This window comes from Somniosus microcephalus, chromosome 4 (genome assembly GCF_052327205.1).
Source record: "Somniosus microcephalus isolate GS21.2 chromosome 4, FLI_Smic_1.0, whole genome shotgun sequence".
NCBI lineage: Eukaryota > Metazoa > Chordata > Chondrichthyes > Squaliformes > Somniosidae > Somniosus > Somniosus microcephalus.
This window is the reverse complement of record NC_140990.1, coordinates 314,858,181-314,877,883: the sequence shown is the minus strand read 5'-3', so window position 1 is coordinate 314,877,883 and position 19,703 is coordinate 314,858,181. Positions and strand designations below refer to the sequence as shown.

At 49.4% G+C, this 19,703-nt stretch overlaps 1 protein-coding gene across 1 annotated transcript in view; it reads right to left on the bottom strand.

Annotated features, from left to right (window-relative positions):
• LOC147120620 (anion exchange protein 3-like) overlaps window positions 1-19,703 on the bottom strand; it is a 199,509-nt gene that overhangs the window by 87,712 nt on the left and 92,094 nt on the right. Inside the window, exons 6-7 of the mRNA XM_085984239.1 lie at window positions 4,732-4,868; window positions 3,807-3,987 (exon numbers count right to left, since the gene is read on the bottom strand). Of these exons, the coding sequence (XP_085840365.1) occupies window positions 3,807-3,987; window positions 4,732-4,868 (318 nt within the window). The remainder of the gene's footprint in view (window positions 1-3,806; window positions 3,988-4,731; window positions 4,869-19,703) is intronic.

The window sequence follows — 19,703 nt, the reverse complement described above, 5'->3', positions numbered from 1 at the left end:
CCCCCGACCCCCTCACCCCATTTACACTCCCCGACCCCCTCACCCCATTTACACCCCCGACCCCCTCACCCCATTTACACTCCCCGACCCCCCTCACCCCATTTACACTCCCGACCCCCCTCACCCCATTTACACTCCCCGACCCCCCTCACCCCATTTACACTCCCCGACCCCCCTCACCCCATTTACACTCCGACCCCCCTCACCCCATTTACACTCCCGACCCCCCTCACCCCACTTACATTCCCCGACCCCCCTCACCCCATTTACACTCCCCGACCCCCTCACCCCATTTACACTCCCCGACCCCCCTCACCCCATTTACACTCCCGACCCCCCTCACCCCATTTACACTCCCCGACCCCCCTCACCCCATTTACACTCCCCGACCCCCCTCACCCCATTTACACTCCCCGACCCCCCTCACCCCATTTACACTCCCCGACCCCCCTCACCCCATTTACACTCCCCGACCCCCCTCACCCCATTTACACTCCCGACCCCCCTCACCCCATTTACACTCCCCGACCCCCCTCACCCCATTTACACTCCGACCCCCCTCACCCCATTTACACTCCCCGACCCCCCTCACCCCATTTACTCTCCCCGACCCCCCTCACCCCATTTACACTCCCCGACCCCCCTCACCCCATTTACACTCCGACCCCCCTCACCCCATTTACTCTCCCCGACCCCCCTCACCCCATTTACACTCCCCGACCCCCCTCACCCCATTTACTCTCCCCGACCCCCCTCACCCCATTTACACTCCCCGACCCCCCTCACCCCATTTACACTCCGACCCCCCTCACCCCATTTACACTCCCCGACCCCCTCACCCCATTTACACTCCCCGACCCCCCTCACCCCATTTACACTCCGACCCCCTCACCCCATTTACTCTCCCCGACCCCCCTCACCCCATTTACTCTCCCCGACCCCCCTCACCCCATTTACATCCCCGACCCCCCTCACCCCATTTACACCCCGACCCCCTCACCCCATTTACATCCCCGACCCCCTCACCCCATTTACACTCCCCGACTCCCCTCACCCCACTTACACTCCCCGACCCCCTCACCCCATTTACATCCCCGACCCCCTCACCCCATTTACACTCCCCGACCCCCCTCACCCCATTTACATCCCGACCCCCCTCACCCCGTTTACATCCCCGACCCCCCTCACCCCATTTACATCCCCGACCCCCCTCACCCCATTTACACCCCCGACCCCCCTCACCCCATTTACACTCCCCGACCCCCTCACCCCATTTACACCCCCGACCCCCTCACCCCATTTACACTCCCCGACCCCCTCACCCCATTTACACTCCCTGAACCCTGACCCCTCTTGTCCCATTTACACTCTCCTGACCCCTGACCCCTCTCGCTCCATTTACATTCCCCTGACCCCTGACTCCTCTTGCCCCATTTACACTCTCCTGACCCCTGACTCCTCTTGCCCCATTTATATTCCCCTGACCCCTCTCGTCCCATTTACACTCTCCTGACCCCTGTCACCCCATTTACATTCCCATGGCCCTTCTTGTCCCAGTTACACCTCCAGCCCCTCCATACCGCTTCCCGCCTCCCCCGCCGGCCATTTTAAGGTTATTCCCCCTTGTTCTGGACTCCCCCCACCAGAGGAAATAGGTTCTCTCTCTCTCTACCCTATCAACTCCTTTAATCACCTTAAACACCTCGGTTAGATCACCCCTTAATCAGGGAATACAAGCCTAGTCTGTGCAACCTGTCCTTATAATCTAACACTTCCAGCCCCGGTATCATTCTGGTGAATCTGCACTGCTCCCCCTCCAAGGCCGACATATCCTTCCCGAGGTGCGGGGCCCAGAACTGAACGCAGTTACTCCAGATGGGGTCTGACCAGAACTTTATACCACCGTAGCGTAATTTCCACCCTTAGAGACCGCAGGATCTCCACACTCAATGTAGTAACTGCTGGAGAAGGACCCAGCGATCAATGGGCCTCCAATTCCTCCCCTTTCAAGTTCTGGCCTCTTGCACATCTCTGGTTTTCATTGCTCCACCACTGGAGGCCGTGCCTTCAGCTGCTGAGGCCCTAAGCTTTAGAATTCCCTCCCTAAACCTCTCCACCCCTCTCCTCCTCCTTTAAGATGCTTCTCAAAACCTAACTCTTTGACCAAGCTTGGTGGAGCGATTAAAATCGGAGATGCTCAAGAGTACCAGAACTGGAGGAGCGCAGAGATCTCAGGGGGGGTTGTGGGGCTGGAGGAGATTACAGAGATAGGGAGGGGGTGAGGCCATGGAGGGATTTGAACACAAGGCTGAGAATTTTAAACTTGAGGCGTTGCCAGACTGGGAGCCAATGTGGGTCATCGAGCACTAGGGTGATGGGGGAGCGGGACTTGGTGTGAGTTAGGACACGGGGCAGTGAGCACAGGGGTGATGGGTGAGCAGGACTTGGTGCGAGTTAGGACACGGGGCAGTGAGCACAGGGGTGATGGGTGAACGGGACTCGGTGCGAGTTAGGACACGGGGCAGTGAGCACAGGGGTGATGGGTGAACGGGACTTGGTGTGAGTTAGGACACGGGCAGCAGAGTTTTGGAAGAGCTGAAGTTTATGTTGGGTGGAATGTGGGAGGCCGGCCAGGAGTGCGTTGGAATAGTCGAATCTAGAGGTAACAAAGGCATGGATGAGGGTTTCAGCAGCAGATGAGCTGAGGCAAGGGCGGAGACGGGCAATGTTACGAAGGTGGAAGTAGGCGGTCTTGGTGACGGCGAGGATAGGGGTTCGGAATAACAACAGAAAATGCTGGAAAAACTCAGCAGGCCAGGCTACGTACGTGGAGAGAAAATAGAGTCAACGTTTCGGGTCAAACCCTTTGTCAAGACTGAAGGCCAGGCTGGGAGAGAACAAAAGAGAAGTGAAGAGACATTAAGAGATATTCAAAACGAGACGAGATGGTGATAGGACTAATGGAGACAAAAGACGGCTCTAGATTAGGTGTGAAATGCGCTGGCAGAATGAGAGACAGCTGCCATGTGGGAGAGAAAAAAAATGTAGGGGGGGAAAGGGCCAAAACAAAGTTGTGGATAAAAAATAAGTAAAAATGTAATAGGGGACCAAACGCAGATTGGGTGACCGCTTTGCGGAACACCTCCGTTCAGTCCGTAAGGGTGACCCCGAGCTTCCGGTCGCCTGTCATTTTAATTCACCGCCCCATTGCCACTCGGACCTCACCGTACTCGGGCTCTTGCATTGTTCCACGGAAGCTCAGCGTAAGTTCGAGGAACAGCACCTCATCTTCCGATTAGGCACTTTGCAGCCTTCCGGACTCAATATCGAGTTCAACAATTTCAGATCATTACCTCGGCCCCCATTACATTTTTACTTATTTTTTATCCACACCTTTGTTTTGGCCCTTTCCCCCCTTTTTTTTTCTCTCCCACATGGCAGCTGTCTCCCATTCTGCCAGCACATTTCACACCTAATCTAGAGCCGTCTTTTGTCTCCATTAGTCCTATCACCATCTCGTCTCCTTTTGAATACCTCTTAATGTCTCTTCACTTCTCTTTTGTTCTCTCCCAGCCTGGCCTTCAGTCTTGACAAAGGGTTTGACCCGAAACGTTGACTCTATTTCTCCCTCCACGGATGTTGCCTGGCCTGCTGAGTTTTTCCAGCATTTTCTGTTGTTATTTCGGATTTCCAACATCTGCAGTATTTTGCTATCGTACTAGGGGTTTGGAAGCTCAGCTCAGGGTCAAATAGGAAGAGTAAAGAGTAAGGTCAAGCACAAACATCCAATCCCTAATGGTACTCACCGTGTGCGATGGTCTTTCTCAGCTCCAGCAGGCTGCGGAATGTCAAGGAGGCCACGTGCGGTTTGCCCCACTTGTCCGTCTCCGACTCCACGTCCTCCTCAAACTTGATCCAACGAGCGGTCTCCTGCCACATCATCTCATTGTTCTTGCCCATCACTAGCTCATTCAGCTCGACGAAAACCTGTGCAAACGATGGGGGTGGGGTGGTGGTGGGGGGGGGGGGGTGGTGCGGGGGTAGTGAAATGAATACTCTGGAGGAGTAGTCGCCCGATCAATCCGGCCAAGAGTGAGTGGGGGCAGGAGATACTAACAGTGCAGTGCCTCGGGGCTCACGCACCAACCCGAAGTGTCACGTCACAGAGGTGTGCGACGTGGGCTCTGGCCAAGGCTCGCGGAGCGTTGACCTTTATTACGTTGAAACATGTCAGCCGTGGCTCAGTGGGCAGCACTCTCGCCTGAGTCAGAAGGTCATGGGTTCAAGCCCCACTCCAGAGACTTGAGCCCATAATCCAGGCTGACGCTCCCAGTGCAGTACTGAGGGAGTGCATCACTGTCAGGGGTGCCGTCTTTCGGATGAGACGTTAAACCGAGGCCCCGTCTGCCCTCTCAGGTGGATATAAAAGACTCCCAGAGCACTACTTTGAAGAAGAGCAGGGGAATTTATCCCCGGTGTCCCGGGGCCAATATTTATCTCTCAATCAACATCACTAAAAATCAGATTATCTGGTCATTATCACATGGGAGCTTGCTCTGGGCAAATTGGCTGCCATGTTTCCTACATTACAACACTTCAAAAGAAAAAGTACTTCATTGGCTGTAAAGCAATTTGGGACATCCCGTGGTCGTGAAAGGTGCTATATAAATGCAATACTTTCTTGTCATATTGAGCACCGAGGGAATGAAGCTGTAGAAGAACATTCAGTACCTCATGGGGTTTTCTGTCGAGCCGCCACATCTTGCCGCTGGATTGGGGCATTTTGGTGCTGGTTTTGCTCATCTGGCTCCTTGAAGGTTTCTTGACCAGATGCCGGCGAACCCCTGGGTTGTCCTCGAATCGGTGGCCTGTGGATGAAGAAGAGAGTCGGGTACGGAAACTTGTAGATGCATCCAGAGTTTTGCCTAGGTGTATGTGTCTGCATGATTTGTGCGTAACGTAAGAAAACTACTAGGCACTTGGTCTGAGTATTAAACAAGGCATTAATCAACTGTTTTACAACATGGAGATCTAGTTGTGTCCTTCACTAGTTCCTGTTAAAGAATGCCCTGAGCAAGCTGGGCCCATGCCCGAGTATTTATACTCTCCCCGGACAGCGTCACCAGCAGGCCACCCAGTATCATTTCATAAGTCATTCCACTTGAATGGCAAGATTCATGACAGTGCGCATCCAGTCTTTTTAACCCCCTCAGTGGGTAGGCGTAGTCTGAGTCAGAAGGTCATGGGTTCGAGTCCCACTCCAGAGACTTGAGCGCATAATCCAGGCCGACACTCCCGGTGCAGTACTGAAGGAGCGCTGCACTGTCAGAGGTGCCGTTTTTCAGATGAGGCTTTAAACCGAGGCCCCGCCTACTCTCTCGGGTGGACGTAAAAGCACCCATGGTACTATTTTGAAGAAGAGCAGGGGGGAGTTATCCCCGGTGTCCTGAGGCCAATATTTAGCCCTCAACCACCATCACTAAAACAGATTAGCTGATCATATATCTCATTGCTGTTTGTGGGATCTTGCTGTGCGTAAATTGGCTGCCGCATTTCCCACGTTACAACAGTGACCCGACTTCAAAAAAAGTGCTTCACTGGCTGTAGGCCTGAGGTCGGGGAAAGGCGCTGTAGAAATATGTCTTTCTTTTTTTTAACTCCTGGCCTCCTCCCTCCGTGGTCTCCTCAGTTCCCCGCTCCCATGGTAACACATCACACCCACTCCCCCAGTGGGTTAAGTTGGGACTTTCAGTTGTGGGGAAATGTTGCCCTGGATGATGGTCGCAATTCAGCATCCCCCACGATTCTAAAGGGTTCACCATGCAGAGCCTCAATGGACCAAAGCCTTCCCAGTAAACCATTACATGTAACATAGAAACATAGAAAAATAGGAGCAGGAGTCGGCCATTCGGCCCTTCGAGCCTGCTCCGCCATTCAATGAGATCATGGCTGATCCTCTATCTCAACACCATATTCCAGCTCTCTCCCCATACCCCTTGATGCCTTTTGTGTCTAGAACGCTATCTATCGCCTTCTTAAATATATTCAGAGACTTGGCCTCCACAGCCTTCTGTGGTAGAGAATTCCACAGGTTCACCACCCTCTGAGTGAAGAAATTTCTTCTCATCTCAGTCCTAAATGTCCTACCCCGTATCCTGAGACTGTGACCCCTCGTTCTAGACACACCCAGCCAAGGGAAACATCCTCCCTGCATCCAGTCTGTCTAGCCCTGTCAGTATTTTTTACGTTTCAATGAGATCACCCTCTCATTCTTCTAAACTCTAGTGAATACAGGCCTAGTCGACCCAATCTCTCCTCATATGACAGTCCTGCCATCCCAGGAATCAGTCTGGTGAACCTTTGCTGCACTCCCTCTATGGCAAGTATATCCTTACATAGTTAAGGTAATCCCAATTAAATAAATCACTTCTTGTTCACTTCAACTGTATAGAATTCTAATAGGAACTTAGGAACAGGAGGAGGCCATTCAGCCCCTCGAGCCCATTCCACCATTCAATGAGATCATGGCTTGATCTTTACCTCAACTCCATCCACCTGCCTTGGCTCCATAGCCTTTTATACCCTTGGCTAGCAAAATGTTATCGGTCTCATAGGAACATAGGAACAGGAGGAGGCCATTTAACCCCTCGAACCTGTTAGGCCATTCAATGAGATCATGGCTGATCTGCGACCTAACTCTCACATTTGGAATTATTACTTGAGCTGGCATCTACTGCTTTGTGTGTGAGAGAGTTCCACATGTCTACCACCCTTTGCATGATGAAGTGTTTCCTAACTTCTCTCCTGAATAGCCTGGCTCTGATTTTAAGGTTATGTCCCCCCGTCCTAGATTCCCCCCACCAGAGGAAAACGTTTCTCTCTATCCACCCTCTCAATTCCTTTCAAAATCCGAAAAACCTCAATCAAATCAAATCACCCCTTCACCTTCTATATTCCAGGGTATACGAGCCTAGTTTATGTGATCTAATGGTTCACGGTGGGGTGAGGGGGAGGGAGAGGGTGAGGGTGAGGGGGGGGGGGAAGGGGGGTGGTTGAAGTCAGTTAGACGTTGGGTGGAGCCCAGACTGATGAAAGTCCCCTCTATCTGCTGGTTCTAAGGCTCCTACATTTGGAGGGAGTTGCATTCTAGTTCCTTGTGGGCATAGGTCTACAGCACAACAACGTCCCTTGACACTGACGGGCACTGCGACTCCGGGTGGCACGTGCAAGCAAAAGAAAAATGCCGCACTGTTACCGTAGGGGGGTGCTCTTCTCGGCTTCGAGCTGAGGCATGTTCTTGGTGCAGAGCCGAGGGAGTTTTCCTTTGCATCTGACTGTACTGTATGACGTAAGAAAACTACTAGGCACTTGGTCTAAGCGTTAAACAAAGCTTTAATCAACTGTTTTACAACATGGAGGTCCAGTTGTGTCCTTCACTAGTTCCTGTTAAGAATGTCCTGCGCAGGCTGGGCCCGTGCCCGAGTATTTATACTCTCCCTGGACAGCGCCACCCGCAGGCCACTCAGTATTATTTCATAAGTCTTTCTTTCATGAATGACTAATTCATGTCAGTGTACCTAACCTAATGGACCAAACTCCTTCCCATTCACTCCCACTGTACCTAACCTAATGGACCAAACCCCTTCCCATTCATTCCCACTCTACCTAACCTAATGGACCAAACCCCTTCCCATTCATTCCCACTGTACCTAACCTAATGGACCAAACCCCTTCCCATTCATTCCCACTGTACCTAACCTAATGGACCAAACCTCTTCCCATTCACTCCCACTGTACCTAACCTAATGGACCAAACCCCTTCCCATTCATTCCCACTCTACCTAACCTAATGGACCAAACCCCTTCCCATTCATTCCCACTGTACCTAACCTAATGGACCAAGCCCCTTCTCATTCACTCCCACTGTACCTAACCTAATGGACCAAACCCCTTCCCATTCATTCCCACTGTACCTAACCTAATGGACCAAACCCCTTCTCATTCACTCCCACTCTACCTAACCTAATGGACCAAACCCCTTCCCATTCATTCCCACTCTACCTAACCTAATGGACCAAGCCCCTTCTCATTCACTCCCACTGTACCTAACCTAATGGACCAAACCTCTTCCCATTCACTCCCACTGTACCTAACCTAATGGACCAAGCCCCTTCCCATTCACTCCCACTGTACCTAACCTAATGGACCAAACCCCTTCCCATTCATTCCCACTCTACCTAACCTAATGGACCAAACCCCTTCTCATTCACTCCCACTGTACAGAATCCCAATGGACCAAACCCCTTCCCATTCACTCCCACTGTGTAGAATCCCAATGGATCAAATCCCTTCCCATTCACTCCCACTGTACAGAGTCGCAATGGACCAAACCCCTTCCCATTCACTCCCACTGTATAGAATCCCAATGGGCCAATTCATTCCCAGTTGTTCCCATTATATAGAATTCAAATGGACCAAAGCCCTTCCCATTTATTCGCACTGCATGGAAACAAATTGTAGGGCTATGGGGGAAGAGCAGGGGGGAGTGGGACTAATTGGATTGCTGGTTCAAAGGCCGAATGGCCTCCCTCTGTGCTGTACGATTCTATGATCTCCTCGCCTAACTCATTCTTTTCCCAGATCTCCAAAGTGCTTCTCTCCCTCGGTCTCCCCTTCCTCCGACTGTTACAACCCGAGCCTGCCGTCAACTAATCCTGCCATCCTGATCTGCCCCAAATTCTTTCCTATTCCTCTCAGCCTGGGTGATGCCCTGCAGCATGAGACCCGTCACCTCACTTGTGGTTTCTGGGCTAAAACAAGAGGTGGCAGGGTGGACCTCCCATTCCATCGACTTCTCTGTCTGTGCTGCTGTCGATAGATGCCAAGGAGGTCGGAAAGGGCATCAGACCTAAAATGGGGGTTGGGGAGGTTACTGGGAGATTGCAAATGGTGATGTTAATAAGGCCCCTCATACAAAGTAAATGATTCTGCTCATGTGACCTATACATAACCGTCAAGTACAGTGAGTTAGACAGAAAGCAACATTTGGATTGGTTGAATAAATAATGACTGACTCCTTCAACACTCTTACAATTAAATCAAGTAAGTGTGAATCGTTCCCTTTTACCCGCTGTGTGCTGTACATGTACAGGAGCTGACACTGAGACACACACGGGCCGTACAGTACCAATCGGGAGTGAATCGTTCCCTTTTACCCGCGTTGTACTGTACATGTACAGGAGCTGACACTGAGACACACATGGGCCGTACAGTACCAGATGGGAGTGAATCGTTCCCTTTTACCCACTGTGTACTGTACATGTACAGGAGCTGACACTGAGACATACATGGGCCGTACAGTACCAGACGGGAGTGAATCGTTCCCTTTTACCCGCTGTGTGCTGTACATGTACAGGAGCTGACACTGAGACACACACATGGGCCGTACAGTACCAGACGGAAGTGAATCGTTCCCTTTTACCCACTGTGTGCTGTACATGTACAGGAGCTGACACTGAGACATACACATGGGCTGTACAGTACCAGACGGGAGTGAATCGTTCCCTTTTACCCGCTGTGTACTGTACATGTACAGGAGCCGACACTGAGACGCACACGGGCCGTACAGTACCAGACGGGAGTAAATCGTTCCCTTTTACCCGCTGCGTGTACTGTACATGTACAGGAGCTGACACTGAGACACACACGGGCCGTACAGTACCAGATGGGAGTGAATCGTTCCCTTTTACTCGCTTTGTACTGTACATGTACTGGAGCTGACACTGAGACACACACAGGCTGTACAGTACCAGATGGGAGTGAATCGTTCCCTTTTACCCGCTGTGTGCTGTACATGTACAGGAGCTGACACTGAGACACACACAGGCTGTACAGTACCAGACGGGACTGAATCGTTCCCTTTTACCTGCTGTGTGCTGAACATGTACAGGAGCCGAAATAGAGAAATAAATTGTTGTTTTAAACTGATCTTAATTTATGATAAAGCACCTCGAAATCTCTTGCGTACGATTGGTTCTGGTTCCGCTCCGTTCAGCTATCCTTCTGGAGTTAATTGAACTGAAGCTCAATAAATGTCTGTTAGAAAATGGAAAGAATTATTGCAAGAAGGCAGAGCTTCTAATCAACGTAGATTACTAATTGAACTCAGGTCACATTACATCTGTTCTTCAGCAGGTGTGAATAGACCGGACACTGGAAGTTTACATAAAGAATAACGGATATGTGGGAGTGAGATACAAGCTGGAATCTAATCGCGGGGTTCGGGGGGTTTATATATAGAATAATGGATACCCGGGAGTGAGTTACAGGCTGGAATCTAATCGAGGAGTTCGGGGGGGTTTATCTATAGAATAACAGATACCCGGGAGTGAGTTACAGGCTGGAATCTAATCGCGGTGTTCGGGGGGTTTATATATAGTATATAATAATGGATACCCGGGAGTGAGTTACAGGCTGGAATCTAATCGAGGGGTTCGGGGGGTTTATATATAGAAACGGATACCTGGGAGTGAGTTACAGGCTGGAATCCAATCGAGGGGTTCAGGTGGTTTATATATAAAATAACGGATACCTGGGAGTGAGTTACAGGCTGGAATCTAATCGAGGGGTTCGGGGGGTTTATATATAGAATAACGGATACCCGGGAGTGAGTTACAGGCTGGAATCTAATCGCGGGGTTCGGGGGGTTTATATATAGAATAATGGATACCCGGGAGTGAGTTACAGGCTGGAATCTAATCGAGGGGTTCGGGTGGTTTATATATAGAATAACAGATACCCGGGAGTGAGTTACAGTCTGGAATCTAATCAAAGGGTTCGGGGGTTTATATATAGAATAATGGATATCCGGGAGTGAGTTACAGGCTGGAATCTAATCGAGGGGTTCGGGGGTTTATATATAGAATAATGGATATCCAGGAGTGAGTTACAGGCTGGAATCTAATCGAGGGGTTCGGGGGTTTATATATAGAATAATGGATATCCAGGAGTGAGTTACAGGCTGGAATCTAATCGAGGGGTTCGGGGGTTTATATATAGAATAATGGATATCTGGGAGTGAGTTACAGACTGGAGTCTAATCGAGGGGTTTGGGTGGTTTATATATAGAATAACAGATACCCGGGAGTGAGTTACATTCCTACTGGGGGAGGAGAGAAGCTGTGTAACACTGGCGGCACACTATGTTACAGCTTGCCATGAACAGAGGGACAACCAGTAAACTAAGAAAAGAGTATATATAAACAATGCAAATGTATATTTATACACTCAGGGATATACCTGTTTATACACTGTATGAATAGAACTGCGTTTATGTGTTCAACCATAAATGTATTTTGATGCTTTGGCAACATAAGATGTACCTTATCATGCCAATAAAGCGATTTGAATTGTGAATTGTGAATTGTACAGGCTGGAATCTAATCTAATCAACACCTCCTCTCTGGTGAAGAAGGCCCAGCAGCGCCTATATTTCTTGAGGAGGCTGAAGGGGCGTAATCTGTCACCCCCGATCCTCTCTAACTTCTACCGCTGCACTATAGAGAGCATCCTGACAAACTGTATCACGGTATGGTACGGCAGCTGTAGCTCCCATGACCGGAAAGCCCTGCAGCGGGTAGTCAAAACTGCCCAACGCATTACCGGCACCCGGCTACCGACCATAGAACATATATATCAGAAACGCTGCCTACGGAGGGCACGGTCCATCATCAAAGACCCTACCCACCCCAGCCACAGTCTGTTCGTCCTCCTACCATCTGGAAGATGCTACAGATGCATTCGCACCCGTACGACCAGATTTAGGAACAGCTTCTTTCCCAGGGCTGTCATCCTACTGAACTCCACAAATAAACACTAAAGCCTGCACATCTGCCGATGCACTTTATTATGGTCATATTTATGCTAATATATATGTACAAATGTATGTTGAAATGTTTAAGTGTCCTAATCCAAATTGTACACTCTCGGAAGCCGCAAGCCTACATTTCGTTGTACTGCACTTGTGCACTAACAATGACAATAAAAGTTGATTTGATTTGATTTGAGGTGGTTTATATATAGAATAATGGATACCTGGGAGTGAGTTACAGGCTGGAATCTAATCGAGGGGTTCGGGGGGTTTATATATAGAATAATGGATACCCGGGAGTGAGTTACAGGTTGGAATCTAATCGAGGGGTTCGGGTGGTTTATATATAGAATAACAGATACCCATGATGAGCTACAGGCTGGAATCTAATCGAGGGGTTCGGGGGGGTTTTATGGAATAGTATAGCACAGAAGGAGGCCATTCGGCCTATCAAGTCTGTGCCGACTCTTTCAAAGCACAATCGAGTTAGTCCCACTTGCCCGCTCTTTCCCCATATCCCTGCAATTTTTTCCCTTTAACTGTTTATCCAATTTCCTTTTGAAGTCTACTATTGAATCTGTATCCACCACCCTATCAAGCAGTGCAGTCCAAATCCCAACCACCCATTGCGTAAAAAAAGTTATTCCTCACGTTGCCTCTGGTTCTTTTGCCAATCACCTTCAGCCATAAGCCTGAGGATTGGGAGAGTTTCAGAAACCAACAAAGGATGACCAAAATGTTGAAAAAAGGGGAAAAAGTAGAATATGGGAGAAAACTTGCAAGAAATATAAAAGCAGATTGTAAGAGCTTCTACAAGTATGTAAAAAGCAAGAGAATAGCAGAAGTAATCATTGGTCCCTTAGAGGCTGAGACAGGAGAAATTATTATAGCAGAAACGTTAAACAAATATTTTGTATCTGTCTTCACTGTAGAAGACACAAAAAGGCCATTCGGCCCCTCGAGCCATTCAATGCGATCATAGCTGATCATCTAAACTCAGTACCCTGTCCCTGCTTTCTCCCCATATCCCTTGATCCCTTTAGCCTTAAGAAATATATCTGTTGGATCCGTGATCCTTAGAGTATGATATTTTCCAATAACTACACGGAGGCTGTAATTTAACAATTAACAGGTGTTTACTGGAGTAGGGTAGTCTCAAGACTGACAGTACAGAGGCATGCTCAAGGCTTATATACAGGTGTGGTCACTGCCGGTACTACAGTATACAGGAGCTGTAAAAGTAGTTCTCTCTTAAAGGTACATACACTACAATTCCTCCCCTTTTAGATTAGCAGTACCCACAATATTCAAATAACAATTAACACTTTAACATGCACATTAAACAGAAATAGTCCATTGAAAGATTCAGTCTTTGGGGTGGCTTCCTGATCCTTTCTGGATAGCGCCTTTCCTGAGGTTCTTGTTCTTGGTGCAGAGGCGATTCTGGCCCCCTTTCGTCAGTTAGTTCGTCAGTTTCCACTGCTACTGTTTCTGAGGTAGATGCTACCAGTATGTCGGATTCATCCCCAGGTACGCGAGACATGGGGTTGACTCGTTCCTGTGACGCTAAGATCTGGTCGACGTGGCGTCTCACAATGTTCTCCCCGACATCCACTGTGTACATTAATGGCGCCTGCCGTGTGCATATCGTTCCGGGTTGCCATTTCTCTGTTCGGTAGTCGCGGGCCAAGACTGGTTGTCCTACATTGAAGCTCCTTGTCGGCTTCTCATTGATGTGCTGGAATTGTTTATCCTCAACATTTCTTCGCACATTTGGTCTGAGCAAATCCAGACAAGATCTCAGCCTTCGGTTAAAGAACATCATGGCCGGGGTCTGGTTGGTAACTACATGTGTCGCATTTCTGTAGGCTAACAGGAAATTGTCCACCTTATGCTGTAGTGGAATTTCATCATCGCACATGGCCTTTATCGCCTTTTTAAAGGTTTGTACGAACCTCTCAGCCAATCCATTTGTGGCTGGATGATACGGGGCGGATGTGTAATCACAGAATCACAGAATCCCCACAGTGCAGATAGAGGCCATTTCGGCCCATCGAGCCTGCACCGACACATATCCCACCCTATCCCCGTAATCCCACGTATTTAATCCCCTAACACTAAGGGTCAATTTATCATAGCCAAATCAACCTAACCCGCACATCTTTACCTTACCCCATTCCTTCTCATAAATTTCCGAAACTCTTCGGACACAAACTGTGGTCCATTATCAGAGCAAATCTGCTCTGGCAAGCCGTTCCTGGCAAATATGGTCCGTAGGACTCCAATCGTTTTCTCTGTAGTGGTTGAGGACATTTTGATCACCTCAGGCCATTTCGAGTGCGCATCCACTGCTATTAAGAACATTGAGTCCATGAATGGACCAGCAAAATCAATATGCACCCATTGCCATGGAGAGGAGAGCCACTCCCATGGGTGTAGAGGGGCATGTGGTGGTGCATTTTGGACCTTCTGGCATCCTGAGCAGCTCTTGGTTAGGTCCTTGATTTGTTGATCAATCCCCGGCCACCACACATAAGCCCTAGCAAGGCTTTTCATTTTCACCCCTCCCAGATGACCTTCGTGAAGCTCATTTAGCACTCTTTCCCTTAACTTGGGTGGAATTACCACTCGGGATCCACACATCACTGTCCCCTGGCATACTGACAACTGTTCTCTTCTGGATGAGAATGCTGGCAACAGTGAGTCGCCATGTGTTGGCCATCCCCTCACCGTCAAATCATATACCCGAGACAGTGTCGGATCAGTGCGGGTCTCCTTCTCTATATCCGCGTTAGTTACTGGCAATCGTTCAATTATTGACGAATAAAATATCTCGATAGGGTCCACTGCTGGTGCTTCCTCCACAGTAGGCAGTGGCAAGCGTGATAGCCCATCAGTGTTTCCATGCTGTTTCGTGCCTTTATATTCTATTTCATATTGGTTCACCCCTAGAAAAAGGGACCATCTTTGTAACCGTTGTGCAGTCATCACCGGAACGCCCTTCTTTGGATTAAAGATGGAAACAAGTGGTTGGTGGTCAGTCAGCAAGGTGAACTTCTGCCCGTGCAGATAGTGGTTGAATTTTTTTACTCCCCATACTAGGCTGAGGGCCTCCCTGTCAATCTGGGCGTAGTTGCGCTCGGCTGAGGTTAGTGACCGAGACGCAAAGGCTACTGGCCTCTCCAGCCCGTCTGGGAATTTGTGCCACAGCACCGCTCCAATACCATAGGGTGATGCATCACATGCCAAACGAATTGGTAGTGCTGGGTTGAAATGGGCCAACACCTCTTTTGATGTGATCAATTCTTTGCACTTCTGGAAAGCTCGTTTACATTTGTCATTCCACTTCCATGGTACCCCCGTTTGCAGTAGGGTGTTCAGTGGGTGTAATACTGTAGACAAATTTGGTAAGAACTTATGGTAGTTGTTCACCAGCCCGAGGAATGACCTCAGTTGTGACACATTTTCCGGTGCTGGAGCCTTGACTACTGCCTCAATCTTTTCAGGGGACTTATGTAACCCCTCTTCATCAATAACGTGGCCACAATACGAGATCTGCTTCTGGAAAAACTCGCACTTGTGGCGATTAGCTCGTAGCCCATATTCCTTTAATCTAGTGAGCACCTTCTCCAGGTTGGCGAGGTGATCACTGTCATTTTCGCACATGACCAGGATGTCGTCCAAATAACACTGGGTCCCTGGAATCCCTTGCAGGACTTGATCCATTGCCCTTTGCCAAATAGCCGGAGCCGATGCTACCTCGAACACCAGCCGATTGTATTGGTAGAGACCTTTATGAGTGTTGACCGTGAGGTATTGTTTCGAGGCTTCTTCTACCTCCATTTGCAAGTGCGCCTGGGCTAGATCAATTTTGGTGAAGCGTTTACCTCCAGATAGCGAGGCAAAAATATCCTCAATCCGTGGAAGTGGATATTGTACCGTGTGAAGGACTGGGTTCACTGTCACCTTAAAATCCCCACAGATGCGGACCTTCTTTGGTTCCCCAGGCGTATTACTCAACGACCTCTTCATTACAGGAACGTTGGGTGTAGCCCACTCGCTCCAGTCTACTTTGGACAGTACTCCTGAACGTTCCAACCCTTCCAGCTCTGCTTCGATGGCTGTTCGGATTGCATAAGGCACTGGTCTGGCCTTAAGAAACTTTGGGCTTGCATTTTCCTCTATTTTAATCGTTGCTGTTATGCCTTTTAGTGTTCCGAGTCCCTCCTGGAACACTTCTTGTGCATCAGTTACCATTTTTGACAGTCGTCCAGGTGTGACGTCGTCATCCTTTTTGGCCTCAACCTTCAGTGCCTGTATGGAATGCCAATCTAATTGTATCTTCCGGATCCATTCACGTCCTAGTAGTGGTGGTCCTCCATCTGGCAATACATATAGGTCCATTTTAGGTGTTTCCTGGCCTTTGTATATCACTTTCACCCTTATTTTTCCTTTGGGGTAGACTTTTTGCCCCGTGTACGTCTTCAAGACAATCTCTGTAGCTTTCAAGGGTATATGTGAAAATAGCCGCTTGTAGTCCCTTTGGTTTATGACTGTTAGGGCTGATCCTGTGTCCAATTCCATTTTCACTTGGACTCCGTCTATCTTGAGTGTGACCCAGATAGTCTGGTGATCCTCCATTTTGGTTACCTTATGTAGTTTCAGACAACCCAGCTCCTTGCTTCCGGACCTGTATCACTTTTCTGTTCGTCTGAACTACTGTCCATCACCTTATGTACCTTTTTGTACTTCTCCTGTGGAGATTTCTTGCTGTTGGTTTTCTTCCCTGACCTGCAGACTCTTGCTATGTGTTCTGCTTTTCCACACTGTCTGCACACTTGGTCCTTGAACCAACAATCCTTCTGGTCGTGTGTTGTTCTGCCGCGGCGATAACACTTCCCTGCTCCATATGACATTTCATTGGTGCCATATTCTTGCGGTCTCCGTTGTATCTCTGCAGCGCCCCTTGCGGCTGCTTCGTGTGATACTGCCATGCTGAAAGCCTTGTCCAGCGTAAGATCCTTTTCTGATAGAAGCCGTTTCTGGGTTCCTTCACTTTGAAGCCCACACACAAACTTGTCCCTTAACATATCTGCTAGTCCCACTCCAAACTGGCAGTGTTTCGATAGCTTGCGCAGTTCCGTTAAGTACTCAGCATTACTTTCGTCTTTATGCTGGTTCCTTTTGTGGAACTTAAATCTTTCTGCTATCAGCAGCGGTGTGGGGTTTAAGTGGTCCTGTAGGATTTCTACTATGCTTTCGAAATTCTTATCCACGGGCCTCTCTGGGGTTACTAGGTTTCACAGTTAGCCATAAGTTTTTGCACCCATGGAATTTAACAAAACCAGTGCTTTCCTAGCATCTGGCACTTCATTCGCCCTGCAGTACACCTCAATGCGTTCCACATATGTCGCCCAATCTTCGACTTCATTGTCGAACGCAGAGATACTGCCACTCTTCGGCATCCCTGGGTGTGATTTAACTGTCAAAAATGGCGTCTCCCGCGCTCTCCCTTCTTCTCCGCTGGCACAAAATGGCGTCTCCCGCGCTTTCCTTTCTTCCTGCGCTCGCCCTTCTTCTCCGCTGCGGCTTCTAAAAATGGCGTCTCCCACGCTCTCCCTTCTCCGCGGCTCAATGGCGTCTCCCGCGCTCTCCCTTCTTCTCCACGTGGACGCTGTTCAGCTCTTGAGCCCTGGCTGTGCTCTGCGCGTTCTCCTGTGCGCCTTTCCCGTTTCCGCTGCTCGGTCCTGAAGCCGGCTGCTGCTTTACCCCCTCTCTCTCTGTTTTTGTTTTTCCTCGACGCCGCTCGGTTTTCAACCCCCGGCTGCGCCCTGTGCGCTTCACCCTCTCTCTTACCCCGTCGACGCTGCTCGGCTTTTTTCTCTGCCGTCGGTTGGCTCCAGCCGCCACTGTCCGGGAAAGGTCTGCGCTGCACCTGTTGCCAGTCTGTTGCTGGATCGTCGTGGTTGGGGAACCAAGCCCGGCTCTCAACAGCCTCCCCCGCGATGTTCACTCTCTGCCGGACGACTGGGCGGCTGCTCGTGGTCGACGCCTGTGCTTCTGGCCTCGACTTTCTTCCACCGCCCTCCCGGAGCGAATCCTTGAAGGGAAATGCAGAGTTGCAGATAGATTCGAATCGACCTCGTCGCCACTGTTGGATCCGTGATCCTTAGAGTATGATGTTTTCAAATAACTACACGGAGGCTGTAACTTAACAATCAACAGGTGTTTACTGGAGTAGGGTAGTCTCAAGACTGAAAGTACAGAGGCATGCTCAAGGCTTATATACAGGTGTGGTCACTGCCGGTACTACAGTATACAGGAGCTGTAAAAGTAGTTCTCTCTTAAAGGTACATACACTACAATATCCAACTCCTTCTTGAATATATTTAATGAATTGGCCTCAACTGCCTTCTGTGGTAGAGAATTCCACAGGTTCACCACTCTCTGGGTGAAGAAATTCCTCCTCATCTCAGTCTTAAATGGCTTACCCCTTATCCTTAGACTGTGACCCCTGGTTCTGGACTCACCCACCATCGGGAACATCCTTCCTGCATCTCGTTACGGGAAGGCCTGAGGCATTGCGGGCCAGGAGTGGGGGAGGTGATGGTGAATTCTAAATTTCATAGACGGAGCTCTCCTACAAGGTGAGGCAGGCCACGATTACAAGGGGCAAGACAACAACAACCTGCATTTATATAGCGCATTTAATGTAGTTAAAAAGCATCCCCGAGATGCTTCACAGGAACATAAATCAGACACAAATTTGACACCAAGCTGCATAAGGGGATATTAGGACAGGTGACCAAAAGCAAGAGGTAGGTTTTAAGGAGTGTCTTAAAGGAGGAGAGAGAGGCAGAGAGGTTTAGTGAGGGAATTCCAGATCTTAGCGCCCAGACAGCTGAAGGCATGGCCGCCAGTGGTGGAGCGATTATAATCAGGTATGCGCAAGAGGCCAGAATTGGAGGAGCGCGGAGATCTCAGAGAGTTGTGGGGCTGGAGGAGGTTGCAGAGATAGGGAGGGGGGAGAGGCCATGGAGGGATTTGAAGACAAGGTTAAAACCAGGGAAGGATGAATCTCGTCGGGCAGTTCCTCACGCATCGTTTGGACTTCAAGGTTGCTGACGGGGAGGGGAAACCCTCGGACTCATTCAAGATCCAGTTTGGTGCGTTAGGGAGCCTGTTTATATTTTATTCTGGATGGATTGACAATGGGCCGAATGGCCTCCCCAGCTCCCTCGCGATATTAATAAGCAGCTATTTTAATGTCTTGCTTGGCCCCTGGGCATCAAAGTTACAGGGAAACCCTCTCCCCACCACCCCACCTATCCTCTGCCCCTCCTCGTAAACTGGACCCTACAATTCCAAGTATGGTTGCAAATCCCTCCAGGATTGTCCTGGAGTCTCCAAAAATTAAGGATTAAGAACATAAGAACTAGGAGCAGGAGTCGGCCATTGGGCCCCTCGAGCCTGCTCCGCCATTCAATAAGATCACGGCTGATCGTTGACCTCAACTCCACTTTCCCGCCCGATCCCCATATCTCTTGAGTCATCTAGAGTCCAAAAATCTATCGATCTCAGCCCTGAATATACTCAACGACTCAGCATTCACAGCCCTCTGGGGCAGAGAATTCCAAAGATTCACCACCCTCTGAGTGAAGAAATTCCTCCTCATCTCAGTCCTAAATGGCCGACCCCTTATCCTGAGACTGTGACCCCTAGTTCTAGACACACCATCCAGGGGGAAACAACCTCTCAGCATCTACCCTGTCAATCCCCCTCAAAATCTTGTATGTTTCAATGAGATCACCTCTCATTCTTCTAAACTCCAGAG